Below are 22947 nucleotides of genomic sequence, written 5' to 3' on the forward strand. Positions count from 1 at the left end.
ACTTGCAAGAATAGAAGAAATTGATTCTACTATGCTGATAGTCTTTCCAAGGCTCATTGTTGCTTTTTCTAGTCTTCTGAATTTTCCTCAGGGGCCCATGGTTAAGGCACAGAAGTTGTGCAAGAGGGCTGCTGCAGCTTTCCTGTTTTAATGAATGGATCACCAATTCTTAAAGCAAGATAGCAATCTAGTATTTAAATAACTGTAAGATTCTGTATTTGTTTTCAAGGACAGGATGAAGATGGTGATTATACGAAGCAACTCTTCCTATTTCAAGGTTACTCCTCTCTACTCTGCCTATGTTTTCTCTCTAACTGAATGTAGACTGAAAGCACATGGAGAATCATAAATTATGGATAACAACTTTAATTCATAGCCCTCATAACTGAGAACCCTCAGTAATCTGCACTTACTCTCCTATGCACCAGCAAACAAGCTATAAATCTTCTGAATGTTGTTACTAATATGCCTCTCTTTTCCAGCAATCACAAGCAATGTCTCAAAAAAAAAAATAGTTGCCTTATTCACTCCCACAGTATTGTGGAACAGTTTGATAACCATGGATTTAGCATTAGTGGAGAGTTCAAACACAGTTTCAATCTCAATGAAAATAGGAGTTTTTAGTTGGTTACTAGGGCACAGACTTATCTAAATCCTTTGCTTTGTTTACACTCAAACTATTTTTTTCCAAATAGAAGGTAATAGCATAGGAAAATTGGGAGGAAAATGAAACAAAAAATGTTAAGAAAATGAATACGGGATCAAATTCTTTGCATCTTAATTAAGCCATAATCTTGTTTAACAGGAAATTTACTATACGGCCATTATCTGGGGAGTATGGGATGCACACTGAGCAACCTGCATAACAAAAGAATTCCGTTTAAAGTTGCTTGTGACCTGCCAACAGCACTGCCTAAAGGACCTCTCTGGAAAGGAAGTGAATTCCACTTGAACTGCTAGAAGCAGCACCTTGCCACCAAGAGAAACACGGCTGAAGGAAGACAATTCGGGTTTGCTGTGTGTGTCTGCAACAGCAATGGCTGGTACTAGCTGGGATACTGAGAGAAAAACAACAGGAAATAAGAGCAGCCTAACTCACCCATGCTTACAGGATTTCATGAAGAACCTTTGCAGCCTATGGTAGCTGCATCTAGGCTAAAAGGCAATGAAGATATACTACACATTCTACAAAAAAGCCATTGCCCTGAATCAGCCAAGACTGTTCTTTCACTTTGAAGACAAACAGGATGGACTTAAGTAAGTACATAAACAATTTTTCAGGTCAGCAGTAATTCATGCAAAAATACTGGTGTCACTTGACAATACAGGAAAGTTTTAATATAAATAAATAAAAAGTAAAATTCTCAATTTCATACTGATATAAAAAGTATAAACCCCACAATAACCTGTTCATTAAGATCAGCTTGCATATGTTGCACAAGAGTGTTAAGACCTCTCAAACACTACATTGGAGTAAATTTGAATAACAAAAGTAAATTAGCTTTGGGCAGAATTTATGCAAAGATTACCTGCAAAGTAATATGCTTAACAATTTTTTTTCCTCAAACCTACTATACTAAAATAAAGTAGTTGTAAATTTAGGAATAAAAAGGACCAAAACCAAGAATGCGAGTTAACAGGCATACAATATGTGTCTGCAACTGTTTCTCACTACTCTTCAGCCTCCTACCAGCTGCAACTGAATAATTTTCCCAACATGTTCAAGAGTGGATTAGTTCTAAAGCTACTGTTGTTCAGAAGGCAAAGGTATTTCCAAACTTATTTCCAATCTATTAATTCCCTTATATAGATACACATACAATTGTGTAGCCACTGCTGCTGCGTTTCATGTGTTCAAACAGTAGGAGTCATCAGTAACAGCAGCTGCTCTGCATGGGGAACATGACATCCTTCTGAAAAATCAAGACCCAATTCCTACAGCCATGAACAGCCTCAACACTCTGAACCACACTGACTCACATAATTCCATCCATCTTTTCCCATGAATGTTCCATAATAATGTTGGTTCTGCCCATCTTCTGATCAGAACTTAGGGCTTCATGATGAAAGTTCATAAAAACAAGTAATTATAATGTCTATTGCATTAAATGTAGTAGTCACTTGAGTACCTGTTCAAGAAAAGTACCTCTGCCCCCCATGGTTTCCATATAGCTTTGTCTAGCTTCAGTTTATTTACAGTTAAATAACACATCCTATGGATTGCATATGTATAATCCCAAGGATGTTTTCATAAAAAAAAAAAAAAGACCTAATCATAATTTATTTCATTGCATACAGATGTAAATCACATTTAACCAACATTATCTAAACCTTCATGTTTCAGCAGGACTTAGCTTCAGAAATGTCTTTGAACAAATACCTTGAGAGGGCAGTCTGCTGTCACAGGAGGATAATGCACCCATTGCAAAGCCCCTGTGACAATATATTAGCTCTCCTTCTGTCATCTCTGGCTCAGCCTTCTCCCTGCTCTTCATTCTGGTCCTTGTGGTTGTCAGCTATTGAAATAACAAAGATCACAGTGTATGACTTGAATGCAAAGGAGATAAATCAACATGCTGCCTGCCTCCTAATAATACCATTTTCCAGATTATCCATGGTTTCCACAAAGGCTTCACATATACTTTGGGAAGGACATGAAGGATTCAATACCAAGGGGCATTGGATTAAAATAATTCTCAAATTCAGACTTCTTAACATTTCTCAAAGAACTGAAGTGGCCCACTTGAAGAGTTTCTCTCAAGGATAGCTTATTCTCAAGCAACATTCAGAGGAAAAAAACAAGATGTTATAGATTACAGGGCATTACCAGCATTCATGGGACTTTGTAGCCGTTTCTGAGTATTTTACAGACTACTTGTTGATTCAGGAATTCAATCCCCTTCATCCTCTGCCTCAGTTTCCCAATTGAATTAGATATAAATAGTGATACTGACATTTTTCCTTAAAGTGCTGTTGGAACTGTGCATGACGAGCACTTCACAGAAGCTGCCTCGAAGTACTATTATTCTCTTCTTCTTCTTTTTTTTAAATTTAAGAGCCACTTAGCTATAAGTGAGATAGATGCCATCTCTAAGAACCTCTTAAGACCTCAGAATTTGGCTCATACAATATAAGAATTATATGGCTGTCCCATCCTCCATGTCATCAAGTAGCATTTGACAATGCAAAATTAATTTAGTAGGAGCTCAATTATAGGCTCAAATCCTCCTGGTTGCCTTTTAGAGTGTTCTGCTTTTCAAGGGGTTCATCTCTCTCAAAAGAGATATGATTTGCAAAAAAAAAAGCTCACAATGCATGCAAAATTAGTTGCAGTGGTTCAAAAGAAAGTGGAAACCTGTCTGCCTAACAGCAGCATTCACTTCAGTAAACTTCATTTATGCCTCTCTAAAACCTCACCTTCATTCTCAGAAAACTGAAATTTCATACACTGCTGCACTGTGTCATTGAAGCAAATTTTAATTTCCTTCCCCATCTCTCCCACAAAAGGACTTACAAAATGTCTACACTCTCTTCCCATTTCCAACTTCTCTTTCTTTTACACCTTTTATCTATGTGAGAAAGCAACAAGGCTGAAAGATTTATACTTAAAGAATGGGTGAGTGAATGTGATCAAGGCGCAGAGAACTGTGATTAATGCATCCTTTTTTTGTTTGTTTAAATAGATTTTACAACTGTCTTGCAAAAGAACAGCAGGGGAAAAGTTTAGTTTTAGGATCAAATGGTTCTTCAGTATACATCCTACACTTAACAAACACCCTTACACAGATGCATCTTCTTATCTTGAACTACATATTGAACATACAATTTTGTTGGTGAACAAGCGGCATGACCTCTATTTTGTGTATGTCATTATCTATTAATAAAGTGATACAAAGCCTGCTCACTTGTAGTGATTGTGTAACATCTTTAGCATAGAGTGAATTTTAAAAAGTACAAAACAGAAGATAAATTCAAGCAATGGGTCAGAAACAATTCTGTAAGGAACAAGACCTATTGTAGGTTAACCCTGAAAGGCAGCTCAGAGCCACCCAGCCACTTGCTCACTCCCCACAATGGGATGGGTGAGAGAATCAGAAGGGTAAGAGTGAAAAAAACTTTAAGGGTGAGATAACTTTACTTTAAGAGTGAAAGTAAAAGCCATGCATATAAGCAAAGCAAAACAAGGAATCAATTCACTACATCACATGGAAATGGAATCAGCCATCCCCAGGAAATCAGGGACCCATAATTTGTAATGATGATTTGGAAATACAAACACTATCATTCCAAACATGGAATGAAGCAGAAACATCTTGTCTGTGAGACATGGGAGACTGTTTGACAATGAGAGGGTAGGGTTAACACAAAGTCTAAAAATAAATTAAAACTCAGGGTAGCAGAGTCAAGGGAATAAATTGCCCTCTGAAAAATGTCATAGACTTAAAAAGTTAGGTCAAATGAAAGCCAGAAAAGTAGAGAAATCTTGATAAGTTTGCCCTAAGCAAAGCAGGTAGACTTGTCTTCTTGTTGCTAACTGCAAACTTTAAGAACATTGATGCCAGGCAAGTTTCAACCCTTTTGACTGCCATTCCTGACTAAGAACCATTACAGACATCCTGACAGAATGGGAATCTGACCTTGAAATCTACAATGTTCTTGCGAATCCACCTCTTGCAGAGTGTGATCCTTAGACAGCTGATAACAATTGTCTTCTAGCCTTTGAGTTTAAGACTGTACTAAATAGATTGCCAAAATATTAGTTATCCGTCCTTATCAGAAATTCTCAGAACTCTATGTGAAGGGAAAAAAAAGCCCTTGCAGCACTGCTTCTATAATTGCACTGATTATTTTAGCCAGTGGAAACACATGGGGCAGCTGCTACAGTGAGCCTCTCTCACAAGGATGCACCAGTAATTGGTATTACCTTCTAAACTGTGACTCAGCACTGGTGTCTAATCCAACAACCTGTGGTTACATCTTCTGCCAACATAAAATGCCATAAATCACCATCCCTCCCAAAGACATCACTACAGTTTATTGGTGGTAATTACAAGTTCATTTTTATGAAAATACATCTCCTACTATAATTTCTGCAAATCAAAATTTTTTCAAGTTTGATTTGCTTTTGTTCTACATTTTTTTTTCTTTTAACATAAAAAAAGAAATGCTTACAACAGTGTAATGTACTCAGTTGAGCCAGGATGATGTACAAGAATAACAATTTTTTTTTCCTTCAAAGCACACTTTACTCATCCTATCTACTTCGTCTGTAAACTACCTGTAGCAGGAGCTCTTCCTTGTTCCAGAACAGCAAAGCTATTTAAGGAGAGTTCAAGCACTTCAGAGTCTTTTGCTCAAATGAAACATATATATTATATCATAATTATGATTCATACATGGCTAATTCTCTAAATCCATGTGCTAACCCTTCACATCTTCAAGCATGGCAATTTTCTGCTGATTTAATTAAACTCTCTGTTTTCAACAGTCCCAATCACTGTGCCCTTTTTGAAGGGCCCACCTTGAAAAGGTATCACCTTCTGAGGAGCCAGCATTACATATATAAGGGAGATATTCCAATACTATTCACCTAAGTTGCGCTGAAATACTGAGTCTGGTCTTGAAAACCTTTTAATCTTCAAGCATTTAAAAATAGAATTTACAAATCTAGCCTTGACACAGGTATCCAGTTAAAATGAGAGATGATCAAATACACTTTTTTTCAGAGTTCAGAAAACACATGGCTCTGAGAAGCACATGATCAGCTGGTGGCCTTTTTAATCCCTTGAGGCAAGCCTATTCCTGCCTTGGTTAACTGGCAGAGTGGGAAAAGCAATTCCTTTCATTTACCTAGGAATTGCTCTTCCTAATCTACAAGTGCTGATGTAGCACAACTGAGGGCAGACACACTGCAATAAACATTGCAAGGAAGAAATGGCAATGCTGGAACACAGACAGTGGATTCATTTTAATGGTTCTGCATATGGCTACATTAAAAGGAAAAAAAAAAGCATAATTGATTTCCTGCTGACCCTCTCCTCCAAGTTAATGAATGAAAGCTGCATATGTTAAAAGTCATGCAGCATGAGAAAGTCTGCTACTACCAGCAAGAGTGTGAAGAAAAACTGATTACTAGGGCCTGAGGCAATACCTGTCACACACGGAAACTGCCCAGCTTTGGGATGTGCAGAATCCAGTGTCCTAGTATTGAAAACTGGTGTGAACCTGGTACTAACTCTCTATTTTAATCCTTCCTTTTCAGTTCTCATTTTATCACCATCTCTCATTTTCTCATTTCTTATTTGAATCTCTCAACGAAGCAGTACTTTGAAGGATCTGAACTCTGCAGTATGGCGCACCTACTCTACTCAACACTATCTCATCATTCTTCAACAGTTGAGAAAGGTTCTTTGGCTCAAGCAAGACAAAAAAGGAAGAAAATTTCTTCTGCAGAAGAGGTAACAAATTTCCTTTGGTCCAAGTAAGTTCTGAGCAGGCATGAAGGGCTCTGAGCGGTCTTTGCCCTGTCCATCTTCCATAGAGACATACAGGTTTGCTCAATTTTCACTGATTTTCTTCACAAGCAGACCTAAACCCAAGTGGTCTCGAGGTGGATAAAGAGCAAAGTTACTTCCATATCTTGCACTCATACTTTCTATAAAATATGCCTCATTTCCTTCCATCCTTACTTTCACTGCTCTTTTCATAATGCAAAGGAGAAAATCCCTAACATGCTTTGAATGAGTTACCTCCACTTTTCTCCCCTTGGCTAAGTTTGAAAATTAAACATGAGCACACTAACTAGTACAGGCAGGAGCATTTCACTGAATTGACTACCAGCCGTGCTTCTAATCTCTACATTTGTTTTTATTACCTTTCTCTAACCAACAGAAATATAAACAGAATAGTTCAATGAGGGTGAAATCTCAGGAACTCTGAAGCCTTTCTTTTAATCACCATTAGTTTTTCAAACAGATTAGGAAACCTGTTCATACCTCTAAGTTTCAGTATCTTGCCCAATGTCACAGGCTGCCAAGCACTTAATGCTCTCACAGAATCTGAAATCCTCAAAGGAAAGGCAGGACAAAGGTGAAAGCTATTTGAGTGCCTACCTTATAAAGTGCCATGATTTAATGTTGCAATAATGAGTGGCAGCAGGGATAAAAGGAGGCTGCTGGCCAGAGCAGGCCTCCATTCCCCTCTGTTGCTCTGCCAGGACGCTGTCTGCACTTGCTTTGGCATCGTGAGTAGAACTGGGTAGCACAGGCCCAGATTTGGAATCTGGGGCAGATTATGACAGAGCTGACCTTGCAAGAATCAAATCAGTCCAAGCCTCAGCCACAAGCGACATCAAGAGAACAGATGAGGAACTGCTTCCAGGTGAGGCTGGGGCCAACACCATCTGCACTCCACTCCTTTGTGAACAGCCCTGTGGAAAGGCTCCTCAGCCCGAGAAGCAACTTCTCAAGCCAGGACTTGGCTGGGCCCCTCTGAGAACTACGTTCTGCATCACTTGAGACTGAGGAAAGTCCATCCTGCACACAGGCAGGCCAGCTGTGGGTAAGTGTAAAGAGTTCATCCAGCAGGGCAGAGAAGCTCAGTGCCATCCTAATAAATCACACGACACTTCTGCTCTTTCTTTCTCCTTCACAGCATGCCGACATTGCAAACCAGGTGTTGCAGAACTGCTTGCAGGATATTTCTGGCAGAATGAAACGTGTCTTGTCAAGGATGCTTTTTAGTAGAGGAGGCCCATCAGATCCTATATTATTAAGGTATTTTCCCTTTACATTCAGGGACTGTCAAGGACTAGAAAGCACAAAAAGTCAAAGAACTCGGTTTCATGGACACTGAGAAAAGGGGAAACAGTCTAACCACTTTAGCAATGCTAATAATCTCATTCTTTGTACTATAGCTATTTTACTTCTCCAATATATTATCAGTGCTACTCTTCGCAATTGTGTATCCCACTGGATACCCACAGAAAAAATAATTCTTTGCCCTCATAATTGGCTTTTGTAATGAAAAAAAAGAGACCTGAAATCTGAAAACTGCTTACTTTTACCTACCTCAAGCCTTTATGAAAAAGGCAGAGGAAAAGGTCATTGAGCCTTCACAAAAGGCAAGTAGGTGGCCAGTAAAGTTGATATATTCTGGTCTAGCCTAAAGAACTGGATTGCTTTTTCTCTTTATGCACTTCTCAGTCATCATCATCTAATGTGACTCTTGTCTATTTTGAACATAAAACCTGCTAATAGTCTAAAAATTTTATTTTCTTTATGTTTGTTTTTAAGGCAGACCACAAACTTTTAAAGACAACCAGATGTTATACAAACTCCTTATTCTCAGGTTCCACTTGTATTTTATGAAAATTTCATCTCAGCTGAAAGCATTCTAGGTATTTTGTATATAATACAAATGTAATGTTATGTATTGAATGTTTATACAGTGCTGGTCCTTTAGTTAAATTATGTAAAAAACAGGTGCACTGGACATGGGTAATAGGAAAATAAGTTTGTTTCAGGAGCCTAATTGCTACGCTGATTACTGTAATAACAACACTGGCAGGCATTTGCTAACGTTCATGAGTAGTACAATTTTTGCAGTGAAGGAATACTGAAAATGTTGATTCTATGCATTCTTTTGTAATTTGTCAGGGTTTTTTTATTTATTCCAAATATATGGGTCTTGTTTACTTAGGTCAAAGACAGATAATTTGCAGATACCTGCAGAAACCCCAATTAAGTAGGCTTTCTTCTTTTCTACTGTTGGTCATAGTTCACTGTGCCAGCTCTGGTTTTTGATCATTTTTTGTGTTTTTCATGTTCTGTTTGAAATACTTTACAACCTAGAGGTGTACTTGACCATGTACAGCTGATTGACTTCAGAAAGACTTCATGTGCCAGTTATCTTCACGTGCCAGTACTGAGCAATGCAAAACGATCCCTGACAGACATGAGTATTCATCCACCCCAGCTTCTAGTGCAATCAAGCAAAATCAGTGAAAGACTCTGCTTGATTTCAACATGCTCAGATTTGCACAGCCTGGTGTTTAAAGGTATTCAAGGCACCTAAGGGGGCTGGATTTCTCAAGAGTCATAAAACATGAGCCAAGTCCCATCTGATTCACCAAGAATTCCCGTGTCTGTGTTGTAACCAGCAGTATGGATTACATATATGCTTAAACCTTGGAGTTAGATAATGCTGAATCACATTTTAACAGAGATGACAATAATCTAAAACATGCAAGTCTCTTCTGAATTGACACCTTTACCCCAGCAGCGCCCAGCCAAACAGAATCAGATTTGCAGAAATGCAAGGCTGGACATTGCATTCAATGCTGGTCTTACAATTCAAGGGCAGTTTCAACAACAGGTCTCCACTTTGCAGACTGTATTTTGAGTGCTGAGCCAAACCATCCCTCAGAGTTTCATTGAAACAATATTAACAGTTATCCCCTCACTATTAACAACACATAAATTATCAGGAGCATTGTGCTCTATTAAACACTATTCTCTATTATTCTTGCTAGAAATTGGCTTCCAAAGTGTTTTATGTACCTGTTGTAAAAGGGAAATGGTGTTTCAGCTTAAAAAAAACTCTTTGTTATTATGCATGACCATTATTAATGGATTACACTTTCAATCCACTTTGTCGCATAAATAGAAAATCTATGGTTTGATAGGATTAAGCATTTAACGATGTATTAATATTGTTATTGCTTTTCAAAAACAGTTATTTTCTACAGATTTTTTTGTACTAGTGTTTTAGCTTCTTCAAAATAAATATTTATTTTGGACTTTATTGCCAGGCAATTGCTGCTTTTCCAACAGTGCCTCACTCATGCTCCCATTAACTTCAATAGGAAGAGGAGCATGGCCGAAAAAAATAATCTGTAGGAAAAAAAAATCTATGTTCTATCAACCTAACAGACATTAAAAGAATTAATTATAAAGTCTCAGAACTGAGGCTAGCTAAAATGACATAGCATATAAAGATATCTTTAATAATTATCTTAACAATTTCTAATCACATTTAAAATCCTGTGAAGTTATCAAAACACTTAAGTAATCTGAGCTTGAGATGTTTTCTATTTACTCAGAATTCAAAGAGCTCCTTTCATGTGAAAGGTAGAAACAGCTTTGAAGATAAATGACAAAGGAGTGAGGGGAAACCCTAAACAAATCATATTTTTGATTCAAGTATTATCTCCTTAATGTAATCTCTCACATTTCTCATATTCCTTACAGACTTTAGGCAACACATTCAGAGCAAAACAGTCGTCAAATAAATTTTCACAATACTATCTTGAGCATAAATTGTAAAATTACTCTATATGTTTTGCCTGCCTGAAATGTATAGTTCTATAGCTTGCCTTTTAGTCTCTGCACCATGCCATTGGAAAATATTTACAATATTCAGAAAGTCTTCCTTATCCCTTCTCCCAGTGAGAGAGAACATATACTACTCATTATGTTGATGCAAATGAGGCAGCAGTTAATCATCTGCTTTGAAAGCAAGGTACTTTAATTCCCTAAACCAGCAAACCATGTGTTTGCATTTATACAAATTGATCTCGCTATTGCCATGTTGAAAAAAAAAAGCAAACAGCTACTAAATGCAGAGTGAATTCTGGCCTGTAAGTATTTTCTTACGTTTATGTACACTTAGAGCATTTTTAGAGTTGGCCTTTTCTGCCACTTTTTGCCAGCCACAATTTTACTCACTTCAATAAGCTTGCCCATATCATTGCAGGAGACAGGATTAGGCCCCTAATTTGTAATGGAGCCCAAGTTGTTGCAAAATCAGCACATATTATTAAAAGCTCTAGAAATTTAAAAAAAACAAAGCAGGAATAAAAGTTTGAACTGGGTTAGACGGTCATCTCAGTTCCATTCCATTGAGGATCTCTCTCAAGATTTTGAGGAGGTCTCCAGGTTTGACAGCAAGAGAAATATTAAATTTCCCTGCTAATGATTACCATACTTCTAAACATGCAAGGAAAAAAAAAAACCCAACAAACCAACAAAACACCAAAACACTGAATGGGAAACACTAATTTGCTTCAACAGGAAAACAAAAAGATTATTGCTCTTAAAAGTAGTATTTTTTTAATCTGCTTAGTAATATGCCCATAAAGAGAAATCTGCTGAGAAAACAAAAGACAACAGAGCTCTGCTGAGCAATAAGCCTAGAAATTAAAGTATTTTTAAAACTGATTGCATGGCATGCTGTACACAATATGAACAATAATAATAATAATAATGTGGAAGAACAGAAGAACTTTTAGAAACAATAAGTGAAGTGAAAACAATACTTTAAAGTTCTAAAAGCCAAATATTCCTTACCCCTCTTTAGAAAAAACAAGCTTGATATGCAAAAAAGTACACAGGCTGTGTTTTTCTAAACGTACTCTGTATCACTGTAATGTTTAAGTATTTTTAGTTGTTAGACATCAAGAAAATTGTTTTGAGAATAGCACAACAGACTGGCTAAGTTTGTCTTTCATTTTCCGGAGTTTTGGGGAAGTTCCCGTCCAAGAATTCAAATCATCACATGGTGAAGCGAGATAGAGCACTTGACACTTCGAATTTCACTACTAGAAAGTCCCTGTGGAAAGACCAAACTATGTGCATTATTCATATTTCAGATTTTGGACATCAGGTTTACTTCACATGACTGCGTGGGCTACATGTTGATCATGCAGAAATGTTAGCTGAGAAACTTGCTGTGAGGCTTCAGCGTGCTCTCTTCCCTCTCAGTGAAACAACACTGCTTACTCAGACCGAAACAGGAGAATGGAGCACTGTGCATGAAAGCGCTGCTTCTGGATTACATTACTTTGATGAGGAATCTTTTTGACCTTTAGGGCAGCCGACTTCCACAAGTGACGAAAGATCCCCCTTCACCCTGCAGTGCATTTCTTCATGCAGAATGTTGTGAGCTCCCCTCCTTTTATCCAGTCATCTGTTAATCAACTAAATCAGATTAAGCTGATCGTTATTATCTTTGCTTTTTAATTTTTTCCCTTTTTTCTTCATTTTGGCTCAGAGGAGGCACAATCACCTTTCTATACACTCAACAGAACAGGTATTGTCATTATTAATTCATTATTTTTTAGCTTTGGATTTGCAGTACTCGTAACCAACACGCATACTGAACACAGCACCAGAAAGCAGCCTAAGCACCGAGCAGAAGCAAAGCAGGAGTAGGTGAAGAGGGGATCGGATGCCCCGCATGCCCGCCAGCCCCGGCCCCCTCGCCTTCACATCGCCGCCCCAGAGGCAGCAGCACATCGCGGAGCTGGAGAGCCCGCACATCCCGGGCCACCGGGGAGGCTGCAGCGGGCGGGGCGGCGGCGGGGCTGCCCGCGGGGCTCCCCCCGCCTGCGCGCCGTGTTCCGAGAGGGGCGGGGGCTCGGGGGCCGGGCCAGCCCCGCCGCTGCCGCCGCCCGGCTCCGCCTCTCCCGCCGCAGCGCTCAGTCCTGGAGCGCCGCTCGGCTGCCAGAAGGGAGCCGCCACCTGCTCCGGTGCGGAGTCGTTCCTCGCTGCGCGCCGAGAGGGAGAGCAGCCGCCCCGCCGCCCGCGCCCGGGAAGTTACCGCTGCTCCCGGCGCCGGGGGAGAGCCGCCGCTGCTTCTTCCCGGCCTCGACGAGGGAGAAGTCGCTGCCGCGCTCCGGTGCGAGAGGGAAGAGCCCCCGCGGGCGCGCCGCCCCGCTCCGCCGCTGCCTCCCGGTCCCGCCGCGGGCAGGCGGGATGATGGAGCCCCCCGCCGCCGCCGCCTGCGCCTCTTGCCGCCGCCGCCCGCTGCCGCCCCTGCTCTGCCTCCTGCTCGCTGCTCTCTGCCTGCCCCCAGGTGAGCGCCCGCCTGCGGGAAGCGGTGGCCACGGCCGCGCCGTCCCGGCCGCGCGTAACTTGGCGGAGGGGAGGCCGGGGCGCAGGTGGCGGTGCCCGCCCGCCGCTCCCCGGAGCGCCCCAGCACCTACCCCCGCTCCCTGCTCGCCGGGGGTCGCTCCCGACCGGTGGTGCCCGCCGCATCCCCCTGCGCTTCTGGAAAAGAGCGGTCCTCCCCTACCTTCCGAGGGTGCGCCGGCTGATGCCGTCTCTGCTTTGGAAAAGGCAGGAGCTGCCCCAGCGGTGGGGGGGATCGAGACGCGCTGGTCTCATCTTTCCCCGAGGGAAGCGGCGGCGGGGTCCCTCCAGGGCGTTGTCAGCGGCCGCCGGGCAGCGCTGCCCCCGCGGGAGCGACAGCCGAATCCCGGTGCCGTGCCGCTTTCACTTCCAGGCTGAGCGGCACGTCTGTGCAGCCCGCCGCCTGCAACTTCGGTGCTTCAGCCGCTTCTCCCCTCCGCGCCTTCAGTGCCGCCCGTGGCCGTGCCTGCACAACGCGGGACCGGCGGCCTCCCGCCGCTTTCCGCTGCCAGTGGGAGCCCGGGGAGCGCGGCGGGCACTTGCCGCCCGCAGGCAGCCGGGCGCGGCGGGGGCTGCCCCGCTGTCGGTGCCCCCTGCTCGGGCAGCCCGCTGGGGCAGCGCGGGCGCCGCGCCCGGGGGCAGCGCTGCGTGCCTGAGACTGCTCCGGCAGATCGGCATCGCGTGGGTAACTTCGCTTCCCCTCTCCGCCCCTAAAAAGCACTCTTGAGAGAGGCGCTGGGGAAGTAGGAAGGCTCAGAGAGTGCTAAATATCCTAATTGTTCTGGGAATATTTTGGCTATGAGGTGTTTGTAGGCTTTGTTTTGTAAATATTGAGCGTGAAAGTGAAGTCTGAGGGAAAAGCTGTGAAGTGAGGAGTTCTGCATTCAGCGCGGGGACCGTCTCATTATTCTTGTAGAAAGAGCGTCAGCCTGTGGTAAAATTTTGTATTGCTTTAAGAAATGGCTTTGCCTCTATGTGCCTTTGAAACAACGGAGGGTTTGCAGAAGTGTAGGAACTGCTGGTGGTTTTTCATTCCTGGCCTCTGCCCGGTTGTTACGTGCTTTCCAGTTAACCATTTACGGCCAGTATGGTTTTGGCGAAATAAAAGAGAAGAGCAGACCTTTTTCACTAGGTGTATTTTGTGTTTTACAAGCTCCAAGTAGAAAACGGAAAACTAGCTACAACAGTAAAACAAGCCTGCTGAATCTGTAATTTCAAACAGAACGGTAAAAAAGCTCCAGACAGAATCAACAGCAATATTGGAACTGTAAGCCGTGTGTCAGGCTGTGCTGCTTGGCTTTTGCTTTGGCAAACACAGGGTATAATCACTGTCGGACATAATAAATACCAGTCCTGGTGGCAGAGCTTACAAAGAATACTGGTTGCTGTGATGCAGAGAAAGTCTTCAGGAAATATAGTTCATTTTATGAAATCTTGAAGGCATGTGGATTATCAGAGGGATAAGCACCTCAGCTTCTAAGAAGCAAGACTTTGCCTCTGTGGAGAGATTTAACCAAGTAAACACAAAATGATCTTGGTGATTGTGTGTCTGTCTACATTTTCCATTTGAAGAAAATGTGAAACCATAAAATATTTTATCTCAAAGGTTGTGTTGATGGAGCTCTCTAAAAAAATGTCGCTTGACTACCTGCGATCTTAATAGGCTGCCAGCAAAATAATGAAACTTGTTCTTTCTGCTCTTCATTCCTTCCTTGCCCCATCAAGGAGAAGCTCAGGCTAACTGTAAGGAAATATGTTTGGGGAGAAACCAGCCCCACCTCAGCTTACAAACTTTCCCTGCAATACTGAAAATGTGTGGAAAGCCCAGTTGTAGATTTCAGCCTCTAGTTCTCTGTTTATTCTGACGAATAGAAAATATACTTACATACAAAAATACCTATAAAAAGGTCTTGATATTGTTGTAGTTTTACTGGTTCTTCCCCCTTGCTATCTCATCTATTTTAGATGATAGCTAATTTTTTTAACAAATTATGGGTGTATTACTCCATCATGGTGCTCAGCTTTTGGGAGTTCCATTTGAGCTTTGGGTATGGAAAGTAATAGATGAGGTATTAAAAGTTTATGTGCCTCAATTGTAAATATCTCTGGCAATATTTAAGATGGACTGCAATGATGGAGTTCCTGATGCGAAAACTTGGGGTTTGTTTCTTCACAGAATAGACTGCTTAGGAAGATACCCATCTTGAAAAGAGAGAGGGGGTCCAAGTACACATTTGGCACTAAGAGACTGCCTCTAGGTCAGACTAAGTGAGAAAAAGGATTATAATCTCATACATCTCTAGAGGAATGGCTGTATGTGAAAAGAAAGTAAACTCTTAATCAGGAGTTATGACTAATTATGACTTTTCCCCCTCCCCCTGCTTTTCTGGTGGATTACAAGGAAGCTCTTAGTCTCTCCTTTTATTACTAGGCTTGCTACATATTGCCTAAGCCTAGCAAGACTGAAACATGTAATCTTATTCATGACACTCATTGTGTTCTCACTTCTCACTGCGTTTTTTCCCTGGTATATCTGGTGTGACTTTGAGCAAGGGAAACTGGATTTCTATATTAAGATCTGGAGTTCACAAGGGTTTTCTGAAACTGAAGTCAGAAAACATCTGCACAACGTGTATATGCTTCAGTGTGCCATGTATTTGTGGCCTAACATACAGGTAACCAGACTCATTCCTAAGTGAGTTTCAATTGATTGCTTTAGGAAGAATTTGATATATTTAGGGGATTTTTTTCTTTTTTGATGTGAAAGTCTTCCAACATAAACTATTTTTCTTGTGCTCTCCCCTCTACTGTTGGGTTTGTAGCACTGAGAAGGCAGAGGGCAACAACAGAAATCATCCAGGTCTGTAAATCCTTGAAATTTCAGCCAGGTGATTTTTATTGGAGAAAATATATGTTATGTTCATGAAATAAATATATCTGTCACAAGTCATATTTAATTTCAGGATATTTTATTTTCACTCTCCAATCTGTGTAAGAGTAATCCCCTTTCTTGCAATACCATCCATTCTCCTTCCTGAAAGTAACCTGTGTTGTTAAAATTATTTACCCTGGGTTTATGTATAATCTTCTTTGTAGTAGAATTCATTTGTGGACTTATTTCCAGCAGAAAGTTTTGGGGAACAGTATCTCTAAATATTTATGCAAGATGATACATAAAGGGGAAAATAAAATAGGAGAAGTGTTTTACATAATGAAAATTACATCTTTATGATCAGGCTAAAACTGTGTTCTCTATTTTCTTGCAAGTATCTTACTTAAGCAGTGGGGTTTGTAGTCCTAAGAGGTAAGAGTGCTCACTGCAGATTTCCATGGTATCATACCTGATTCCATAGGAGATCCTTCTAAGCCATATGAAAAGAAGCATTTCTCTAGCAGCAATAACTTTAATATATTGGCTGCTCATATGTGACACACCATTGTGGGCTTTTTTAGGTTTCTACCAGAGGACTTCCTGGAGAGTATTTTTTTGTCAAAGTGGTTTTGGACTTTTTGGGTGAAATAAGAGCAGGTTGCTAGTAAGCAACTGATTACAGAGGAGCCCCACCTCTCTGTATGCACTTTGAGCCTAATAACACTGGGGGGAGATTGAATGGGCTTATTTTCTAGGAGCTCTAATTTGTAATTGTAATCCTTACACTATATTGTCCTTATTCATTTTCCCTTCTTGTGATCTGTGCTCTATAACCATAACATGATGATCACAGATAAGCTGGCTCGAGGCCTGATCTCCAGTGGTTATTCCATTGCTGTTTCACACATGGGAGTTTTATGGCTTTTTAATACTACCATGCTGATTGTTGAAACTGTTTCTCCACACCTTTAATAGTATGGTGTTGTAGTATGGTACTGGTTAGTTCTGCCAGCTCTAATAGGAGGCTAGATTTTATGTATAGATTTTCACCATATCTAAAACCCCATAATCTTCAGGCTCTCTCTTCAGTGCTACTCAAGGTTCCTCTGAGTTGGCTGATGTGCAGCTTTTTCCTCTGGTAATACAGTAATTTTTTATTAAAAAGTGTGTGTAAAATACAAGGCCACATTTGTAAGAGAATTGAGGACCTGTTGCAATATTCTGATTTCTCTCGAGTTCCTCTGTCTTCAAGAAAAATAGTTACTCTTCCATTCACTGATGCTCAAATGAGAGACTCCTAAAGAATTGTAAATGCTGTAGGGTGATAATTAGAAATTACTTAAGCAGAACGTGATTTTTCCAGGAAAACCTGAATATTAACAACTCCCTTTGATATGAAATGGTTGAGTGTTATCTTCCCAGAAGACAAGGTTTTGACCTACATGTTCTTTATCTCGGTATATTTTCTTTAATGGGAACAGGATGAATATTGAAGGAGGCTGTACATTTCTGCCTTTAATACACTAGAAAATGAGTCTCATCATTTAGAGAGGAGATTGCAATGCGCTTTATATTCTGACAATCTACTACTGGCAGCGATCAGATCAAGTTTCTTCCTTTTCTTTTTTTTCTCTGGTTTTGTTTCCTTTGTCTTTCCCAGTGTGTTTTATTGAGGATGGCTTGAATCACAATCATTCCTACACCAGTGGATGTTAATCTACTGCTCCACAGTGTTGGCCCTTTTGAGGAATTTCTGCCTAGCTTAAGATCAAATTGCTTTTTTTATCATGGATATAGGTCTCCAGAAAGGCAAATAAATATTTGCTTATTAAAACAGTGCTGTTTCTTCTGAACTAGTAATTTTATTGTTGATAATAAATGTGCTTCTTTTGGGAGGTAAAAAATGGGAGAAAGTGATAAAAGAGTGTAGAGAGCAAGACAGAGCACCTGCAGGGTGTGATTTTTAGAGGTTATCAGGGGTTAGAACAGTTCTGTAACATTTGGGTAGAAAGCATTCAAAGTGCTTTCAACAGCAATGGAAATACTAAGCTGTTCCCTTGATAAGAAGTAAAAAGTGCAGTTGGTGATTTAATAAGTGTTTCAACAATCTGTATTTCCATATATTTTGTTTAGGGGCTACTCTGTGTACAGTTAACCCCAGTGGTGAAGAAAAATTTCAAAAGCTCAAACAGCACTCATGTGTTGTGTTTTGTGCTGTGGTAGCACCATCTGTAGTATGCCCCAGCGTTGTTAATTGTGGGCTTTGGGCACAGCAATTTGGGACCTGATGGAAAACTCTCAAACAGCAGCCAAGGATAGCAGGAGTCCCCAGGGCTGGAGCCCTGGCAGGCAGTGACATTTTGGCATGTGTCACGGGCTCTGTGTGGTGGCTGTCCCCTTTCCTTGGCTGTCTCTTGCATACAGTGTACATGACGGGTCCCAGCTGCCCAGGCTGGCAGGTTTTAGGTTTTCATTAGAACATCGATTCTGACCACAGTTGGCATCTTTAAAGCTTTGAAGAGATATTGGCAGCTAATTCAATAGAGGGAGCTCCGCTACCTTACTGTTAGAAGCAGTGTGTCTCAGCTTTTCCCAGACCTCTGGCTTCAGCTAGAAAGTTATATTAAAAGTCTTTGTTTCTTCACAGCGTTTTGTCATGCTAGGCTTTGTTACTGAACGCATCTAACTTTCATGATAGGCTTCCTGTTGCATGATGGGGAAGGAAGGCCAAATCCAAATCACATACTAGGCAAACCCCAAAAGATGACTCAATTAGAGATACTTCTCTTTTGGTACAAGGCTTTGGGTGTTTCAGATGGATACACTACAGAATAAGGTTTTTAAGTGACACTTTTTTGTCGAGGAAGCAGCTGGTGAGAATCATGGAGAAGCCCAAAAAGAATTAGAATAAATAGAGGGTATTTCCAGGGATCAAATGGGCCAAGAGTGGTGTGGCTGGAAATAGGCTACAAACAGGATAAGGAAATGATTGTACCAGACTTACTGCTGGGGTGAGAGAAAGTTTGAACTTCCAGTAAAATGTTAGGTAGGGCATTTGTTTAAAAAAGTCTGTTTTTTCAGTAAGTTCTTGCAGGATTTTTTATTTTAAGGAAAAGTGGAATATGTATGCTGCCATTCTGTAAACATGGTCATTGTGAAAGAAGCCAGGTTAGGTGTATGCTTTTTAACTCCTTCCATGTCTCTAACACAGAAAAGCATACATACAGAAAGTTGGTAAATGCTCTGTAAACTTAGGAGTTTATATTTTTCTTGAATACTTTCATTTTTTAAATAGTATTTCTGAACAGATGGTTTTGAAACTAATTATGAATTCTCAATAAAGAACAGGACTTCTAAAAAAAATTCTTTGAGTCACCTTCAAGTTAACTTGTAATGAACTCACCATTATTCTTCAATCAGATGAATCCCAGACAAATGCCCTTTATCATTTTGCATGTTGCAGAAGTTGCTTTTTTTAAATCCATTTTTCTCCAGTTTAACTAAAGAAAATATCCATAGATATTGGAGAACAAAATAGATGTAATTTGTGTACAGCTTGATTTAAGTGTGGCATTTCATATACAACTGACTTTTTTCACGGTTTTGTTGGTTTGGCTTTTTAATGTGAAGTTTTGATGGGGTGGATTCTGGGTTTGCTTGGGTTTTTTTGCTTGCTTGTTATTGTTAGAAAATGTAACAATTTGTTTCTTGAGAACTCATTGTTGAGCTGAGTGAATTTGTCATGCTGACCAGGAAGAATTCCTGAGGGTTCTGTTTTAGAGGGTTGGCACAGTTTATCTCTGGGGTGGAATGGTAAGTGTTCACTTAATCGTCTGTAACCGGATACCTGACAGAGAATACTTGGGTTGAAATACACTTAAAAATGGGCAATTGAAAGCAACTATGAGATCTCAAAATTATTTGTGAGATGCTGTTTCTTTTAATTGCAGATTCTGAATGATTTTTCAGTTGATGGGATAGCTAGAGTATTAATCTATGCGTTTATCCATTTTGGCATGGAATTTTATTTCATGAAATGTACAAAGCGGCATGTGTTTAGCAAAGTGGATTCTGTGACTCATCCAGATAAAATCTGGATGGTCAAAGATTTGTTGGTTTATTCTAGCTTTTCTGGAGAGTAGAGATGAACTCAGTGGCCTTTACCTACAAAACCACACATGGAACAGGCAAAGGACAAATGGAATATTCAGGCAGGATTTGGGAAGCTGCAGCGTAGCCCTGTAACTTCAGAAGAGAGAAGAATGCTGAATCAATTTCTTCATTCTTGATACAGCACATCAAATGCTTGTGTAGGGAGAGGATGATAGGGCATGCATTATTTTAAAATCCACACAGGGACACCCCAGTATGTGATTTGCTTTCAAAAACTGGGGAAGGTGGAAATTTCTGACACTTGACAGCAAAGTAGTGCTCTGACAACTGGTGATATAAATCCAGGAAATATTTGCATCTTATACTTGACAGCTTTAAAGGTTAGCAAGGGGATAATTTTTCCAAATATAATTCATGACTGAGATTTTTGTCAAGAATTCCTAATATTACTCTTCAGTTTTCAAACTGCTGTGCAACTTGCTGCTGACCTTGAACCCAGCATACGCACAGAAGCAATAAGAAAATCAGTATTGTGAGTGTCCCAGCAGCTTCCAGTTTGAGTGAATTATGTTTCTTACTGTTGTTTTTCTGCAAGAGCGTAGTAATGCAGAGCTTTATGGTTAGTAAAGTAATTCTAGTAATTATGGTTAATAATGAAGTCCTGTGGTTTGAAACAGTCACCAGTGTTTGAGTAAATAATGACAGCTGCTTTGTATTGCATGAATTTGTATTTTGTACTTTTTTTGTGTTTTGTACTGTTTTGTTAAATATTTAAAACTTTCAGAAAATGCTTTGCTCCAGTAGTTTAGCTCTTGACATGGTTTCTGTAACAGGACTTTTGGAGGGATGACTGTTCTGTAGTTCTGTTTGAACTGGCACATCACGCCGCTGTTGAATGATGCAACAGGTTCTGTTTCAGCTTTGAAGTTTATGTCCTTTACCTTCAAGATTTAACCCCAGTTAATGTGAGGTGTCCCACAGCAGCAAATTCCGAAGCGTCTGTATGAATCTTGGAGTGTGCTCTCTCGAAGTTCACCTGCAGACTTGGTATGGGTCAGGTTTCTGGTATTTCGTCCAGACTCCCTTGTGTCTCTGGGTCATTTTTTGTCACTTTAAGTACCTGGGGTGTTAAATCCAAAACTTCTGTGCAGCTTCTGGGGGTAGCAGGGGGAGTAGTCTAAAACTTTTGAGATAGTGGGAAGTAAGTGGTATGTTGGAAAGGTGACTACTGTGGGTATAGAGGCAGGTAAACCTTAGTAGAATCACAGAATATTTTGGCATCTTCTGTGCATCCTAACATAATGTATAGCCTGCTCTGTAAGAAAGTTCTTTCCTTATCTCAAAAGAGCTTTAAGCCCTGGGTATCTGCGGCCAGAAGGAAGACAAACTTTCTGCCTGTGTGTAAAACTGTTGGTGTATCAGAGGGGCTAAATAGATGCTTTATGTCTGTCTGAGAGCCAAAGGAATAGGAGCAGGGAAATAAGAATTGTGGGTTTTTTGGAGGTCTTGTGGGAGTGTAGCTGGGTATTGGGGCATGCTGGTAGTGTTAGGCTCTGCAGAACCTGCTGGCTGTCATCATCCTGCAAAGGGGGCCTTGGAGGGCTGCTGCAGCCACCAGCAGCAGCTGGGAGTTCCTCTTGGACAGCATGCAGCTCAAGAACCAGCTGGCAAGAACTCCCTGTAGTGGTTGTCACCTTTAGGTCTGTGGTGGCTCTTTCATTTCTGCTATGTAAGAGGGGAAAGATCTCTATTCCTCCAAGCAGGAGAAATTCCCACCTTTTGCTGGGCGCATGCTTACTCTGACCTACTGCAGAGGTGTGTCTGCGTTCTTTAGAAACACTTTTCTTCTGCTCTGAATGGTGCATGAAGCCCGCTGTGGGTAACTTTTTCATCATTATGTCCATCTGCAAGTACAGCAGTGATAAGGAAAGATGGGCTTCAGCACACCCAGTATGCTCACAATCTTTGGCTCTCTTTCCATTGCATCAGTGGCACAGGGCATAGAGGAATGAATAACACAGTGTGTTTCTGTAGTGAATGCTGAATAGCCGAGTGTGAGCTGCCAGCAGCTTTATCCAGAAAGAAGTGGGTGTTGGGAGGAGCAATGTTTGCCTCCAGAGGAGGAGAGGCAGGTGAATAATTTCTAGCTGGAATGGTTAGTCCAGTTTTTTTAAATGTGGGAGTATTTTTGAAGACGGATGTTGATGGCTCAGTCCAAGAGGTTGTTAATTTTTCTGGGCGGAAGTAATGCATTCAAACTGTTTCTCAAAATGATTTATTCTTATAGTTTTATTTATGGTTACTCCTGAAGGCCACATATGAGCTTCACACTGGAAGATTTGTGTGAGTATGTATAAAAACTTAGCCCTCTTGGTATGGTAGGATGCCTTGTTTTAGATATGGACTCTAATTCACAAAGGTAACATCCATAGCTTGCTTTTACTTGTGTTTCAACTGATTTCTAGTCTTCCTGGAAGGCTTTTCATCTAAGTGTGAGAGAGCAGAGCACTGAGCATGTAGGGACCTTGACTCCTTTTGAAGAGGCTCTCTTCATGCAATAGAGAATTCATGCCTTTTTTTTTTTTTGGACATACTGTACAGTACAGATTTTCATGTAAAAATTTCATGAAGATACAGAAATCTTCATGCAATTTTTTGGACATACTGTACAGTAAAGATTTTTTTCATAACCACAGAAGGAAGTTGGTAGTTCACAGACTTCAAGTTCTATGACAGTGTGTGTGATAAACTCTACATAAAACTTGAGGGACCTTGTCATTTAAAAATAGAAACTTGAAAGGGACTATTTCAATGAAAACCTTTTAATTTTTTGCTAAAACTTTTCATGATGTTTAAAGGGTTTTTTTAGCTGGCTTTTAAGTCACTTCTAGTTATGTTTTTTGCGTTTTCTTTTCCTTTTTTAGAGCTGAACTATTACTCTGTCTTTAGAGAGGGATAGCTACTACAAAACCAAAAGTTTTATTGGGGCTTAATTCCAGGTGTGAGGTAAATCTGCTAATAAAATGCTAAGCTCTGCAGTTTTCCATTGTC

The 22947-nt window shown here is 40.6% G+C and overlaps 1 protein-coding gene and 1 long non-coding RNA gene across 4 annotated transcripts in view; one reads left to right on the forward strand and one right to left on the reverse strand.

Moving 5' to 3' along the window:
- LOC132322552 (uncharacterized) overlaps nt 1-13474 on the reverse strand; it is a 110931-nt gene extending 97457 nt beyond the window's left edge. Inside the window, exon 1 of the long non-coding RNA XR_009485128.1 lies at nt 13075-13474. This is a non-coding gene — a long non-coding RNA (uncharacterized LOC132322552). The remainder of the gene's footprint in view (nt 1-13074) is intronic.
- Nucleotides 12697-22947, forward strand: part of ALCAM (activated leukocyte cell adhesion molecule) — a 117280-nt gene continuing 107029 nt past the window's right edge. For all 3 annotated transcript variants that reach the window (XM_059837055.1, XM_059837065.1, XM_059837046.1), the window contains exon 1: nt 12697-12855. In XM_059837055.1, the coding sequence (XP_059693038.1) occupies nt 12756-12855 (100 nt within the window). In that variant the 5' untranslated portion in view covers nt 12697-12755. The remainder of the gene's footprint in view (nt 12856-22947) is intronic.

Source organism: Haemorhous mexicanus, chromosome 2, assembly GCF_027477595.1.
Source record: "Haemorhous mexicanus isolate bHaeMex1 chromosome 2, bHaeMex1.pri, whole genome shotgun sequence".
In the NCBI taxonomy this organism is placed as follows: domain Eukaryota; kingdom Metazoa; phylum Chordata; class Aves; order Passeriformes; family Fringillidae; genus Haemorhous; species Haemorhous mexicanus.